The sequence below is a fragment of the Eurypyga helias genome, unplaced genomic scaffold, assembly GCF_000690775.1.
Source record: "Eurypyga helias isolate BGI_N326 unplaced genomic scaffold, ASM69077v1 scaffold16421, whole genome shotgun sequence".
Taxonomy (NCBI): domain Eukaryota; kingdom Metazoa; phylum Chordata; class Aves; order Eurypygiformes; family Eurypygidae; genus Eurypyga; species Eurypyga helias.
The window spans coordinates 59,925-74,770 of record NW_010229118.1 but is presented as its reverse complement, the minus strand read 5'-3'; the positions used below and the strand labels follow the sequence as shown (position 1 = coordinate 74,770).

The window sequence follows — 14,846 nt, the reverse complement described above, 5'->3', positions numbered from 1 at the left end:
ATTTTATAATTAAATTATTAATGAACAGAGATTCAAAGCAGCAATCTGAATTATACCCAGTTAAAACTGTTTCTTCCAGTAACACCTTTTTATAGGAAGTATGAATCAAATATGTCTGTATGTGAAATGGGTCCAGCAAGTTCCAAATCTAGAATTTCCAAGCATGATCCAGATCTGACAACAGAACGGTTTGGACTGCTGAACACTGAGCCCAGCCAATCAGAACTCGGCATCTGGGAAGGTGCGTAGCTGCGGCCCGTCCAGCGTAACGGGTGTCACTCGGGCGTCCTTAAGACTGAGTGCGTCAAATTTTACAGGTCATCTGAAAGTATCAGTTAGTTGCTTTCTGAACAAAAAGTGGAGCCACCTGCACAGCAAACGCAAAAATCCCGCTCCTTGAAATGAAGTGCGAGGTTTATGCACAAACTGGCACGGCTGGTTACACGTGCAGATACCCAACAAACAAATGGCAGCATACCCGCTACTTTATCACGTCACAAATGTACTCACCTGCCCCTTCTGCAGTGTCACGCAAGCGTGGCATGGGGTGCTTGTCATTTAATGTCATTAAACACTAATTACGTGATAAATGAAAAACTCTTTCTTTAAATTTGGCCTGACTAAATCTGGGGGAGAGGCAATAGCTTGCTCATTGTTTTGCAATAGCTACAATGCATCAGGAAAAAAGGCAACTTCAGGAAATCAATGGATTCAGTGAATTAACTACAGCAAAAGTCACTGTAAATATTGCTCACAAAGTCTTCAAAATGAAAACCAATGTGGCGCAAGGAGGAGCTAAGCTACTGCTGTAATTTTATCACTATAACAGCAAGAAAAGCAACAAAATGCTGAAGTTGTTATAAATCTAAATACATTAAGAAATTCTTAACAAGTGGCCGGACTATTAAGGACAAACATTGCCCAAGCTTCAGCTGTTCCGCTGCAAGGAAACGAGATGAGGGTGTGGGGACTGAGCGTGAAAAATGGATCCACGAGCGCTGGTGGTCGGATAAAAACGGGGAGCAAAGAGGCTACGGAAGCTCCACCCCCCAGGAAATACTGCAAACAGGCAAAATGACACCCAGACTTTTAAAGCCGTGGCAGGCGCCAGCCCTGCCCGGAGTCCACGCAAGCAGAGGCGGCCGTTCAGGGGAAAGCTCCAGACGCTGCTTACACAGGACGCACCCACCAGATATGGGCCAAGGTGAGCAAGGGAGAGCCCCTTCCTGGTGCCGTTTTGTTCCTTTCCTACAGCCACGCCGCACGTTCGGGTCTGTAACGGACACGGAAAGATCACTACTTCTCCAAGGAGTTTTGATCCACGGAAGAAGAGAAAATTCTTCCATCAAGAGTTAGGAGAAGGATTTTTTCGCTTGTGGTGAGCATGGGAAAAGCAAGCTTATCGGGGTGAGAGCTGGGAAACAGGTGCATTATCTGATGTCAAAGGGCCCGTTTTGCAGACAGGAAGGAAGGGCAAGTCTGCAGCTGAGCGAGTTGTCAGATGAGTGCAAACGAGAGACCAACAGGTCTGGCCTGAGAGAGAGGGGCAAAGCAGAACGTGGGGGAGTAGCACTGCAAAGGCTGAGGGAGGCTGCAAAGAGCGGAGAAGGTCGGAAACTGAATTTAAGGCAGAGAGAATACAAAAATGTAAGGGTGGTTTCTTTGTTGCAGTGGGTGAGGGTTTTTGGCTTACCTGCTAATATTTATACATATGCAAATCAACATGCATAGTAATCATTATAAATGGTCCCATGTTGCTTTTCCAACATTGCCAGACAACTCCTGCCTTCTTAAAGACAAACCTCACCCACTCCTGAGCTTGTTCTACCCCACATGTGCTTCACTGCTAGGTTTCTGAAGGTGTTTCTTTTTAAGGGAGGTAAGTTCCTGAAAAATCAATGTACGTGCTGCTCGCCTTGCTACTGTCAAAAAAGTGCTCCCCGGATCTCAACTGTGACTACATTGCTAGGACTGACAGTGTAGTTACGTCAGGGCTTGCTTGAACTTGATAAACGTAAGATCACGCTTTAAAAAATCTTTACACCAAGATATCTGGTTGAGCATGGGATGATCAGGCCAGTAACGGCACAGGGTAGCTGTGTTCCACTATTAAGGACCACGCACACTCTTACTCTTTCCAAAGCTCCCTCTTTGAGGGGGCAGAAGAGCAAATAACAAAAATATTTTTAAAAAAGCACACAGTGACCTAAGGGGGAAAAAAACCCCACCCTCTTTTTCGCCTATACTTGTGCATTTCATTTAAACCATCCAGCCATCTCCTCTTAGAGAACCCTCCGTAGGCTCTGCTGCTGACAGAGCCAGACCAGTCTCAAATGCTTATTCTCTGGCCTCTTACTGAAGCCACAGTTCACACGCAAGAGCTTTCTGCAACATCTGCATTCACATCCGTGATTTCTGTAGTGTTCTCTCTCCAATTCTGCCATCGCTCCCACGACCACACGCCAGCCCAGTGTCCGTCAGGATGTTCTCGGCAGCTGATTCCAAGAGGCAGCAGCTGTCAGCTGTGCCAGAGGTACACGACAGGTGATGGGCTAGAGATAACAGCACGGATTGAAATGCAGAGCTGTTCCTCAGCTCAATCCCTCTCCCCCACTCAGAGCCAGTGAGGCTGCGCCTCCGTCAGTGTAACACCACGTCTTAGAATGGACGGCACCTTGAAAGAGTTAGTTGAGCTCAGATAGATTCCTTATCCATGTTGCTCACAAGGATTCAATTCTCTCCGGGTTCTCGCCCTTCTAATTCTTCTTTAGTATCAGAAAAAAAACCCTCCTTTTGTTTTTGATTGCGCAGATAATCTCTAACAAGGTGGAGTCTCTCTCTCCCTCTCAAAAAAAGCTCACAAATTAATTGTTTCTGGTTTTGGTGGAAACCTCCCCTGGGTACTACATACCTGTGGAAATAACACGCAACTCCCGAGTGTGTGTCTGTGCTGCTTCCTCCTTGGATGTACCCTCAAGTTTTCTTGCACTTTGCTTTTTTATAGCTGCAACACAGCCAAGTACCAACTGGCACCTGAAAGAAAATGCAAGAGATCACCACACAAGTAAATTTTCTAGCCAAGAGTTGATTGTGAGGAGAGGACAGGCCTTCACCGTCACCTTCAATGGAACAGGACAGCCTGAGCAAAACTTAACATTCATCGCAGAAATAGGTATGGCTCCCTACTCTCACAGAAAGGGTAATGCTGCCTCGTGACATTGTTTTGGCCTGGCCTGATATTGCACTACAGGGCAGCAAGATAATCCCTCGGATCCACCATACTGGTCCACACAGCCATGGAATCGAGGTGTTTGTTGTATTACTCCCATCTCCGCTCGCAGTGACAGCTTGGGTCAGCCTCCGCCACAGGGCACCAATTAATCTGCAGGAGGGGTTACCTCTCTGCTGAGGTTGTTGACAACTAAACCTATTTCAGCAAGCTGGGTAAAACAATGTTGTTTGTTTTCCTTAAAAGGTCCAAAACCCTCAAAGCTCACTAAGACGCAGGCCACATTTGGTATCTCCAGCACAGTGAGCAAGGATGGCTGGAGCGCAGTTCTGCAATCTGCCAGCTCCAACTCTGTGAGCATCTCCATTTCCAGCCCACCGAACGCTGTCATTGGACGTTACAAGCTGAGTGTTCAAAGTCCTTCAAGTGACAGCTCCTCTCCAGCAAGCCTTGGCACTTTTGTTTTGCTCTTTAACCCATGGTCTTCAGGTATGAACATGCTGACTTACCCCGGAAAGAACTAAGCTGCTTGTAGTTTTGTCTAATTAACAAACGTCAGTATTTGCAGCTTCCCCGCTTGGCTGGTACTTCCTTAACACAGGGGTGAACGTTCACTAAGTAATGTACCAGTGACAGAAGAGAAGGGTTTAACAGTTCATTAGGGCTATCTGGTACATAAAATCAGGTCTGTATCGTGTACTTGCTGGAAAGCCCCTTGCCCCGAAAGATTACATTCTGTGTAAGCAGATTAAGTTCTGATTTTACCAGAGCTTCCCTGCTTCTGCCCAAGTTCAGAGGCGTGTGTCTGGTCTCTGTAGACAGCTGCCATCTTCTCCCAAGTCTGACCGTGTCACACCTCTGTCTTCACTCAGATAACCTCCACCCCTTTCTCTAACTATAGGAAATCCCAAGTTTCACAATCTGTTTCTAACAGCAAGAACGGCAAAGGGTGGTGAGCTGCAAACCCTCTTATGGATGGAGACCAGGGCTCCTGAGGGTTTGGGTTGTTTTGCCTGCTGTAGTTGTACTTACCTCTGTTTTGGCTTTCCAGGAGATGATGTGTTCATGCCCAACCAGGCTGAGTGTAAGGAATATGTGCTGGAAGAGTTTGGCATCATTTTTGCGGGCAACAAAAATCGTATCAACAGCTTTGGATGGAACTTTGGCCAGGTAAATGCAGCACGGAAACATCCCGCAGTGTGTGTGGGCTGGTTCTTACACGAACTGCATGATCAGGGCTTGTTTGCTTTTTCCAGTTCATCGCAGTCATAATCCTCTGAAGAGCAGGAGTCTGGCACTGGAATCAGAACTCACGCCAAGCCCTGTTAGGCTGATTAATGAGGATTCGTAATTGCTCAGTCAGTGCTATGACCTGGGACCCAGAGGTGCAGCCAGGACAAACCTCAGTGTCTGCTGGGTACTGAAGTACGGTAGCAGTGATGAGAGGCAAAGGCCTGGCCTTAAGTCCACAGATTTCAGGTTCTGAAAAACTCTTTGAGCTCTAATTTTCAGTTTGTTGAGGCTGCATTTTTATACGGTAACTCCTGGCTGAGCTGCAGTACCTTGTTTGGTGATTCCAAAAGCATTAAACACTTGTACGGCTGTACTTGTCCTGATTTTCGATAATCTGTGCTTCCAAAACACTGACTTCTTTCTATAACACAGTTTCAAGGAGATATTCTCAGTATTTGCCTTTCCATGCTGGATCGAAGCTTACAGTATCGTCGGGATCCTGTCACAGATGTATCTCACCGAAACGACCCCAAGTATCTGGGCCGTGTTCTCAGTGCAATGGTAAGCAACATGTTCAGAAAGTCAGAGCTACTGACTGTGCTTTAAAGTACTTCGTGAAAGTAAGTATGAAGATACTTCTCAGAAAATTCCAGGCCGCTGTTCGTATGCACCCTAAGTGTAGGCCAGCAAAACACTCAGGTGGCCATCTGCTCCAGGCCTGCAGATTTACCTCATCTGCGGTATTTCTGATACCTATTACTTTGCTATAAAACCGAAAGTGTAAGACACGGAGTGGGATCTTGTGATAGCAGGCCCTTGGGGATCTTTAGTCCAGCCCCGTTTAAGCGGAACTACAGTGGTACTAGGTCAGCTCAGCCGTGAACTTGTCAGGCTGCCTTGAAAATCTCCAAGGAGGGAGGCCCCAGGGCCTCTCTGGGCGACCCGCCCAAAACTGCGCTACTCTCTCGGTGAGGAGTTTTCCTCTTATTTCAGAGAGGATTTTCCCAAGCTACAACTTTCTGCTGTTGCCTCTTGTTATATAACTGCCAGAAAAAGTGGCCTGAGCACCATGTTCCATTCAGGTAGTTGTGAGCTGCCATGGCATTCCCCTTATTCCCTTCGTAACCAGACTGAACTCGACTGGTGCTCCCAATTTTCCTTGTAGTGTGTGTGCTCTAGGGCCCCTGGCCACTTTGGCAGCCCTCCCTCCTGGGCCTGGAACTCAGGGGCCCATAATGGGAGACGGGATTCCTGGCACTGCCGCGCTAGGGCTAATTAAAGGGGGTTAACAGCTTCCCTCAATGTCCTGGTCGCACTGTTCCGAGTGCAGCCTCGCGCTGGCTTTCCCTTTATGACAAGTGCGCACCGCTGGCTCAACGTCAGCCTGGTAGTTGCTGTAGCTCCCAGGCCCCTTTCCGATGGGCGGCCGCTCAGCCAGCTGCTCCCCAGCCTGTACTAGTGCATGGCGGGGTTCTGCCCCCAGTTCCTATTCAACACCTTTTTTTCCTGCAGCTGACAAGGTTTCTGTTGACACAGTACCTGAGACTGTCAGGGTGACTGTGCCCCATTTGTGGTGTCAGCCACTTCCCCTGATTTGATGTAAATTTGCTGGGGGCCCACGACATCATGATCCAGGCATGTTCTGCAAACTTAGCTGCGTGAGAGGATTTGACGATGTCACTCGATCATATGGGCGTAAAGCTGCCGCCTCACGTCAGGAAGGGTCACTGGAAGCTGGTGTTTGTCTCCCTGCACTTGGTGCTACTGCACTTGAGTGGGAGAAAGTGTTTACATGTTCCCCAGTTCTGAGAAGGCACGTATTTCATTTCCCTGAATAACTACGGCTCCTTCCTGAAGGCAAGCTGCAGGAAGCAGTGCCTTTTGTCCCCCTTTTCTCCTGCCTGCCCCCCTACTGCTGCTGCAGCCGCTGTAAACCATTTATCTCATCATAAACTCAGTGAATATTTTTACAGGTCAATGCCAATGATGACCAAGGGGTGGTGCTAGGAAACTGGAGTGGAAATTATGATGGTGGGAAGAGTCCAAGCAGCTGGACTGGAAGTGGTGAAATCCTGCAAAACTGGAAAAAATCAGGATTCAAACCTGTTAGATATGGACAATGCTGGGTTTTTGCAGCGGTACTGACTACAGGTATGTTTTATGTCATGCACATAACTGACACTGCACAGATTCTGTTAAAAGAAGCATTAATAATACTTCCCACATGACTCCCTCTGTCAAGACGTTGGTATGTGTTCTGAAACTTCATATTCCAGAAGCACTGCCTTCTGATGATGGTGTTCTATTTGCTCTTTAGTGCTCAGATGTCTGGGGATTCCCACTCGTACAATTACAAACTTCAGCTCTGCCCACGATGCAGATGGAAATCTGCGTATAGATGAGTTCTACGATGCTTCTGGAAATCATTTGGACAGGGCAGCTGACAGCATATGGTAAGGCTCGAAGATACCTGACAGTAGGACCTATAGAGACTTCGGGTGCAGAGAAGAGATTCTAAGGACAAACGCCTAGTCACCTTCTTAGCAATTGCCTGTCAAACAACTACACACAAACAGGATCAATTAAAAAATGCTACAAAGTAACAGTACAAAACTCAGTGGTTTTACTCTTTCCAAGTTAAACAGAGTTATGACATGAGTTACCACAGCAAACAGAAGCCAGGGCAGGCAAAGTTACAGTTACGATGCCACAGACCACTAAAAATTTGTGATACTGCGCTGGAAATACCAAACAGCAAGACTTGGCTTATTCTCCAGGAACAGTTCCCATTAAACTGTGGAAGTTCAGCACAACCAGCTGCCTGAATTTTTTTTTTTCTCTCCCCAGTGACATAATCTGCAGTGAAATTAATTTCATCATTGCCACTGTTAAGCACCGGGTGCAATTCAAACAAGCTTGCATATAGCGAAGAGCAGGGGTTTACTCCCCTGCTTGCTCCTGCCCCATTCTCAACAGAAGCAGTAACTGCGGCACTGTGCTGCAGAGAAAACTCAGTGAGGGCACACGCTCCCAGCTGTTGGAGGAAAAACGGGTTCGAGATGTTTTGAATCATGTTTCAAATTCGCTTTCTGCCTCCGAACGTTTACGTCCGTCCCACAATGCACTCAGCTCCTATCTAGCTGATACAGTCAGGATCCAAGGGAAGGGGTCAGGCTCCAGGCTCCGATTAGAAGCTATGCAAATTAAGGCATTTAATACATGTAACTAGGCTGGCTGATTAAGGGATGTGAACGGGACTCTGAACACACATACCAGTAGCTTACTTTGTTCATTCTTGCATGTGTAGGAATTTCCACGTCTGGAATGAAAGCTGGTTTTCCCGCAGCGACTTGGGCCCGTCATACAGTGGATGGCAAATTCTGGATGCAACTCCCCAGGAAGAAAGTGGAGGTACAGAGATTTCATTTCAGGAATAATGGTGAAAAACTACAAAGTCAGTCACTGTCAGAGAGAAGAAAAAAAAAAGCAAAACCATTATAAAAGTAATTCCTCATCCTGCTCTGAAGAAGAGTGGCAGAGGAGAACACTTCACTGCATTAGAAAAGCCTCAGATCAGCTGTGGATGCCCAGAAACAAGCTAGACCTCTGGGAGCAGTCTTCGGCAGCAACCCCTCCATTGCCAGTGTACATACCCAGAGCTGCTAAAAGTCAAGAGATAGATAATATAAATCCAGTGTATCGTCAGAACAAGCCCAAGATACACTGACATTGCCTGGTATGAGCATCTATGGGGGTGGAAGGGCTGGAATGGGACAACAGCATTGGGCAGTTCAGAGTCACTGATAAATATCTGCTTACCGTCCAAGAGTTGATTAGGTCAAAAACACTTTTTCTTGATGCTGTAGGAATTTACCAGTGTGGTCCAGCCTCACGGAACGCCATCAAAGAAGGAGATGTAGATCTGGACTACGACTGCCCATTCGTATTTGCAGAAGTGAATGCAGACTGTATGTACTGGAATTACGACCCTGCAACTGGAAAGAAGACACTGATATACTCCGCGTCTACCACAATTGGCCAATCCATCAGCACAAAGGCAGTTGGCAGAGACGATCGTGTAGATGTCACCAATGACTATAAATATGAAGAAGGTAAAGAAAAACACTGGTTCTTCTGGTTATATAGCTGCTTCATTCCCAAACATATCTAAACTTTAGGAATCTCTTAGTGGGCAAGTTCTGGCATCTGTAAGGTATGAGCAAAATTTATACCTAGTTGATTCAGTTCTAACAGAAAAGGGAAGAGAAGGTAAAGAGTAGAAAATGCTGCCCTGTGCTGGTATGGAGCTGCTCTGTGGGACTCAGATAAGGCATGGCCAAGTGTCTGAGTAACGCATTCGCTGTTCCCTCTGCCTACTGCTGACGTGTGCTGCCTCTGCTCTGTGAGAACTGGTCTGCAGCCCAGTTATCTGACAGCCAGATGGAAGGCCTATTACAGAAACCTAAGTTAGACCCCAGAGCAGCCATTCTTTCAAAGGTCAAACTGCGTGTAAACTTGTCAGACCTTTTGGTTCGACAGTGCAGAAAAAGAAATTACAATCATGAACTGAGTTTGCAAGCACATGACCACTGTTACTGGGAATCTGGAGCAGAAGGGTGAAAAGCGTGGTAGGGTAGAGCCCAGGCAACTGCCTTCCATTGTGTGCTGGCTCTGGTTGGGATGGAGTTAACCTTCTTCACAGCTGCCCTGCTCAAAGTACCGGGAACCCCTCAGCAGTACTCAGGCTCAAGGCTTTCCCTCTTCCTCCCTGTCCCTCCCCTCTCAGTGAGTAGGCTGTGGGTGGGTGGGAGGGCACCCAGCCAGGACATTTGCCCCGGACCACCCCAGGTCTGTCCCACAGCACAGTGCTCAGCACTAACAGCTCAGCAGAAGGCGGAGGAAAGGGGCAAGGTTCATTCCTGGTTATGGCATCCCTATTCCCAAGCAACCTTTATGCGTGTGGAGGCCCTGCTCGACTGACGAGTCTTCTCACCTTCCCTCTGTTTCCTCCCCATCCTGTGGGAATGGCAAGCGAGCGAGAGGCTGAGTGGATGCTTGCCTGTCAGCCAGCCCCTGGATTAGGGGCCTCTTTCCATTAGCAAATACAAACCTACATTTCTAAGTACTATGACCACAAAAGGGGATAGAAATGGAAAAACTGAGAAACTCTGGACTTCAGCTTTTGTGTTAAAAAAATGTTACTGGAGGGGCAGTGACATTACTGACTGCAGATCCAGAAAATTAGAGGTGGCTATGGAAAACAGGCTCTGTCCACCTGTAAGGACAGACACTGTGCTCTGCTGGCCTGTCTCTAGCAGTCACCTAGAGATGCCTGTTAGCTGCTGAGGGTAATTCTCATGGTTGTCTCTGACAGGCTCTAAAAAAGAAAGAGATACTTTTAAAAAAGCCCGTAAGAAGCTGGGACTTGAGGATAAATTTGATCCTACAGCACCAACACCACAGGAAATCGATCAAAAGCCTGACATCTCAGGGAAGTTCAAGGTGGCTGGTCCCTTAGAAGTTGGTAAAGATCTCAGTCTAATTCTGGTTCTTGCAAACTTACAGTCTGATGCTCAGGCTGTTCAGGTAAATATGACGGCTTGGAGCACTGTGTACACCAGAAGACCGGTTCATGAGATCTGGAAGGACTCCGTGTCTGTCACTCTGCCTCCTAAGGAAGGTAATTTCTCAAACAACTTCTATTTATAAATGTGTAATTGCTTGCTCAGTAAATAGGCATTAGGAGGTGGTCAGCTTGGGAGAAAAAGCTCTAAGAAGCTGCAATCTTTAATTTCTATGCAGAAATTGAAAAAATATTACACTGCACTTACAAATGTATCAGAAAGGGATGTTCCACACTCTCATTTCCACTCAGATTGTGGAAAAGGTGTCTCGGGAGTGGAAAGGAGACGGTGAGTAAACTTGAAGTGTGCATCAAAAAGATAAGGACAATGCAAAAGCACAGAACTCAGCTGAACGTGTTCTGGTCACCTGAGAGGCCTTACTGAAAGGGGGGAGGAATGGCTACAACCAGAAGGAGAAACCCAACCGGTGAGCACTTCAGAATGGGCTCACAGTGTCTGCCTGCAGCACAGCTACTCTGCAGCTCTCAGCTGGATGTTTACAGTGTGAATGGCCACAAATGTGAATCGTCAGCGGAGATCCCTTCCCATCCTGTATTCCTTGATTTGAATTACAGCATGGAAACTACTGTAAGAAGACCTACAAGCAGACAGGGCTAGGAAAAATGAAAGAGGCATCAAGACATGACCCAGCTCATCTGAGTGTACTGTGAGCAAATAGGACTGATGAGGCCCATCAGAACATCTCCCATAACAAACAGAATGGCACCGGGGAACTCCTTAAACCCCGGCCGTCTTGTCTTTCCAAGCAATCAGGAGGAAAATGAGCCAGGCAATATAGTAGCAGGGAATGGAGGAGGGGTAACATCGAAGAGATCCCTCTCTATATAGCAAACTGCTAGATTTGCACGAACTGAGTTTGGCAGTGAGGGCTGAAGGCCTTCCTCGTCCCAGACAGAGCATGAAAGGAAAATGCTACGATTAGGTACGAACCTTTCGCAGGCTTATAAAAGCATGCACCAATTCCTTTTTATTGTCTTCCAGAGAAACAATTTCCCATTACTATACCATATACTGAGTACCAACAGCAGTTAACTACAGACAACACCATCCAGGTAACTGCTTTATGTCACGTTGAAGGTGGGATTCAAGTGCTAGTGCAGAGAGACATCACCCTGGACAATCCTGCCATTGACATCCAGGTAAACTGCTGTCCCTTTGCTCTAACTGCAGTGGCAGAGAAAGGGGAAAATGAGCTCTTGTAAGCACTTTCTTCCCCAAAAAAGATGTTCTGCTCACATTCTGCCGTGGTCCATCACATACCTCCTCTTCTGATTGACTAAGAAGGCTCAGACAGAAAAGAATACCGAGAACCTAACCTTTCAAGCATTTTCATTGCACAGGTACTTGGTGAAGCAAAAGTGAATAAAGAAGTGGATGTGGAAGTGACATTTGCCAATCCTATCGATGTAGAAGTGATGGACTGTGTACTGCAGGTAGAAGGCAATGACCTGCTCACAGGAATCCTTGAGATAGAGTAAGTATGAGAAATGCCTCCTTCCTGCTATTAAAGACACATGAGGAAGAACACAGGCACGGACGGCTTGGAACCAAACAGTGGGATGAGACAGCCTTTTCTTCTTGCCATAACTTGGGACGCCGATCAGTGTCTCATCTCATACAGCTTTAAGCCAGCTCTTCATCTAGCCTAGGCTTTGGCTACGTGGTTTGGGAGGACAAATCACAGCTGTCATAACTGGACAGAACTTGTTTTCCTGCCTATCTGGCAGGGCCCCACAGTTCCAGAAAAAATGTATATACTTACCCATGGAGTAAATTCTGCTGAGGCCGTCTGTGCTCCTATAGGCCAGATGGATTGAACCTTCTTATTCTGATCGCAGGGCCAACAATGACTGGTTTTGGCCATACTATACCCAAATTATAGCATATATTAACCAGCTGGGGTTTTTTTCCACTTTCTTAGATGGACTGCAGGTGCCAGTCTGGGTGTTCAGCTTTCTGAACAAGTTGCATTTACATCAAACAGACAGTATACATGTAAAAAGCAGATGCACCAGTGTCCCAGCTTTGGGAACAGAAGCAGATCATTAAGACACAGCTTGTGATCTCCAAGGATGGTAACCCTGAAAAACCCAAGCCCAGGTGTGCCCTGTGCACAGCTATTCCCAACACAGTAAATCCTGACCAGGGGGATAGCTTTCAGAGAACAGCGCAAACCATGGCCAGCAGCCTGAGATGGCTGAATTGAACCTGAACACAGCTGAAATCCATGAGACAGGCAGGAAGAGAGTAGGAACACTGGTGAATGGTACAACAGAAGTTTGGGCTCGGTTCTTTGATTAAAAAAAAAAAAGGTTTTTCCAAACCAAGACCGCCAGGCACATTGATTTTCTAGCTCTGCTTTCAGAACTCTACAAAATACTTAGGTTAGGAGATTAATAAACAAAGGCAACTAACCATTAGATGGTGCTGAGATGGAGAACGAGAACACTGGAACAAAGTATGTTCCTTTTACTAGAGCTCCCAGGTTCCTGGTCTTACGCTTCGATGGTTTTGTACCTTGTCTTGCTCGTTTTCCTTCAGGATTTCACCACTGGAACAGAAAGGTTACATTTTCAGACTGTCCCCTACTTCGTACCTATACAAAATCAGACACAAACTTCGACCTATGCCAACAGATGCGGTTACTGTCTGGGTGTGAGGGTGTGCTCTTTAACTGAGCACACAGGCAAACGAACACACGCAGCAACTTAACATTGCCAGTTGCTTTTGAGCAACTAGGAATGGTCTATCCCATCATCTGGAAGAGCTCCTGAGGGAACTTAGCAACCCTATGGTGTCTATCACACACAACTTTATCCTCAGGCAAGATGAGACAGACAGGGTAAGGCTGTTTGGGAAAACCATAAACATGACTTTTCAAGAAGTACAAAATACATTGTTCAGACTTCCCTGCTGTGCAAACACTGAGATTTTCTCGGTGCTAGAATCTATTCTAATTCACAAGTTTGCATTAACCTTCTTCGTGGTCTCAGATTATTCATCTCTTAATAATTCATGGAGGTATTTTACACCCTCTGTTCTGCATGAAGTTTTATCTCACACGATGCTAGGACGTCCCCCTTTGTGTGCTGTGTCACTGCATCATGTATCAGTGAGACCTCAGTGCGTGGGCTTGAGTAGTTAACTATCAGATAGCCAAGTCCTGGATGGTCTTTGCATGGCCAGCCCACACTGAACTGCTGGAAATTCGTACTTAGGGCGGGAGATGGTTGATGAAGAAACTCAAACATGATGCATGAGCCTGTTTTCAGCTTATATTTTTCCCTTTGTTTCCTGTTTTTAGCGTCCCACCACTGAAAGCCAGTGAGAAATCCAGCACGAGGTTTAAACTCACTCCTTCTGCAACAGGTCCCAAACATCTACTTGTTAATTTCTCCTGTGATAAATTTGCAAATATCAAGACCTTTAAGATGGTAAATGTGATTGACTAACGAGCAGATACACAAGGAATGGTCTGTGTGTGCACAAAGTGAACAAAAGGTTGTAATCTTGCATAAGAAAACAGTGAGAAAATTAGCCAAACCTCCTGTGAACAGGGGTTACCAGCGTCCCAGTGCTACACGTTCACATTGTGATTTTAAATAAACTGAGGAATGGTTGATTCTTCACTCGTGTTGCAAGTGTTCATGTTATTAAAAAGAACATCATACCTCCTGTTGAGAATGAATGTTTGGCTTCTGTCTCGCTTTCTCTGGAAAACATTCCTTCTGGCTCCAGCTGTCTCTACTCAAACATTCATACGCTCGCTTTCACACATTCAAAGCCGCCTAGAGCGGACCTTCCAAGCTGCTTCTCCTGGCTGCAGCCATGACACCACAGAGTAGCCAGGATGAGTGGCATGATTTACACCATTTGACTTCAAAGTCTGTCCTGACATTTTTCCTTTCTTTGGTAAATCACAGTGACCAGGTGAGGCACAGGAAACGTTCAAAAGGAACTGGGGTGGTGCCCAACTTGAGAGCCGTTTGACAAACATGTTGAGATCGTTTCCCAGCCCAACACAGGTGACAGTTTTGCATGCTGGTGTGTTTTCTTTGGGAATCAAAAGGAGTCTTAGTTTTAAGTCTAAGGTATTTTAACTTGAGAGGAGTTAGGAATTCTTCACTATAGACCGTGTGTCAGGAGGTCATATTTGAGAAGTCACAGCTGCCTGGGGAAGTGCCCACTGACTCGGTAAGAGTAAACATAACTCGTTTTTCAAGAAGGAAAGAAGGGCGCAGGGAACTCCAGGCCAGTCAGTCTCATGTCTGCACCCAGCAAGATCATGGCGCAGATCCTCCTGGAAACCATGCTAAGGCACAGAGAAAACAAGGAGGGGATCGGTGACAACGAACATGGCTTCACCAAGGGCAGATGGAGCCTGAGAAACGTGGTGGCTTCTACGATGGGGTTATGGTGGTGGTGGCATCCTTGACTCTAAATTGGAGATACAAGGATTTGATGGGTGGACAACTTGGTGGGTGAGGAATTGGCTGGATGCTTGCCCTCAAAGAGTTGCAGTGACCAACTCTACGTCCAAGTGGAGACCAGTGACAAGTGCCGTTCCTCGGGGGTCAGTACTGGGACTGGCACTGTTCAACATCTTTGTTGGCAAAATGGACAGTGGGTCGAGGGAGGTGATTGTACCCCTCTGCTCTGCTCTGGGGAGATCCCACCTGGAGTTCTGTGTCCAGCTCTGGGGCCCCCAACACATGAAAGACATGGGCCTGTTAGAGTGG

The 14,846-nt window shown here is 46.7% G+C and overlaps 1 protein-coding gene across 1 annotated transcript; it reads left to right on the top strand.

The window, feature by feature from the left end:
* Positions 1 to 1,126: 1,126 nt before the first annotated feature.
* On the top strand, positions 1,127 to 13,559 carry LOC104516077 (protein-glutamine gamma-glutamyltransferase E-like). Its single transcript, XM_010160282.1, has 13 exons — positions 1,127 to 1,204; positions 3,005 to 3,172; positions 3,476 to 3,718; positions 4,281 to 4,399; positions 4,895 to 5,023; positions 6,436 to 6,613; positions 6,780 to 6,915; positions 7,770 to 7,873; positions 8,329 to 8,574; positions 9,837 to 10,142; positions 11,089 to 11,246; positions 11,448 to 11,581; positions 13,412 to 13,559. Exons 1-13 carry the CDS (start codon positions 1,195 to 1,197, stop codon positions 13,557 to 13,559), a joined length of 2,079 nt encoding a protein of 692 aa, XP_010158584.1. The 5' UTR covers positions 1,127 to 1,194.
* Positions 13,560 to 14,846: the final 1,287 nt, after the last annotated feature.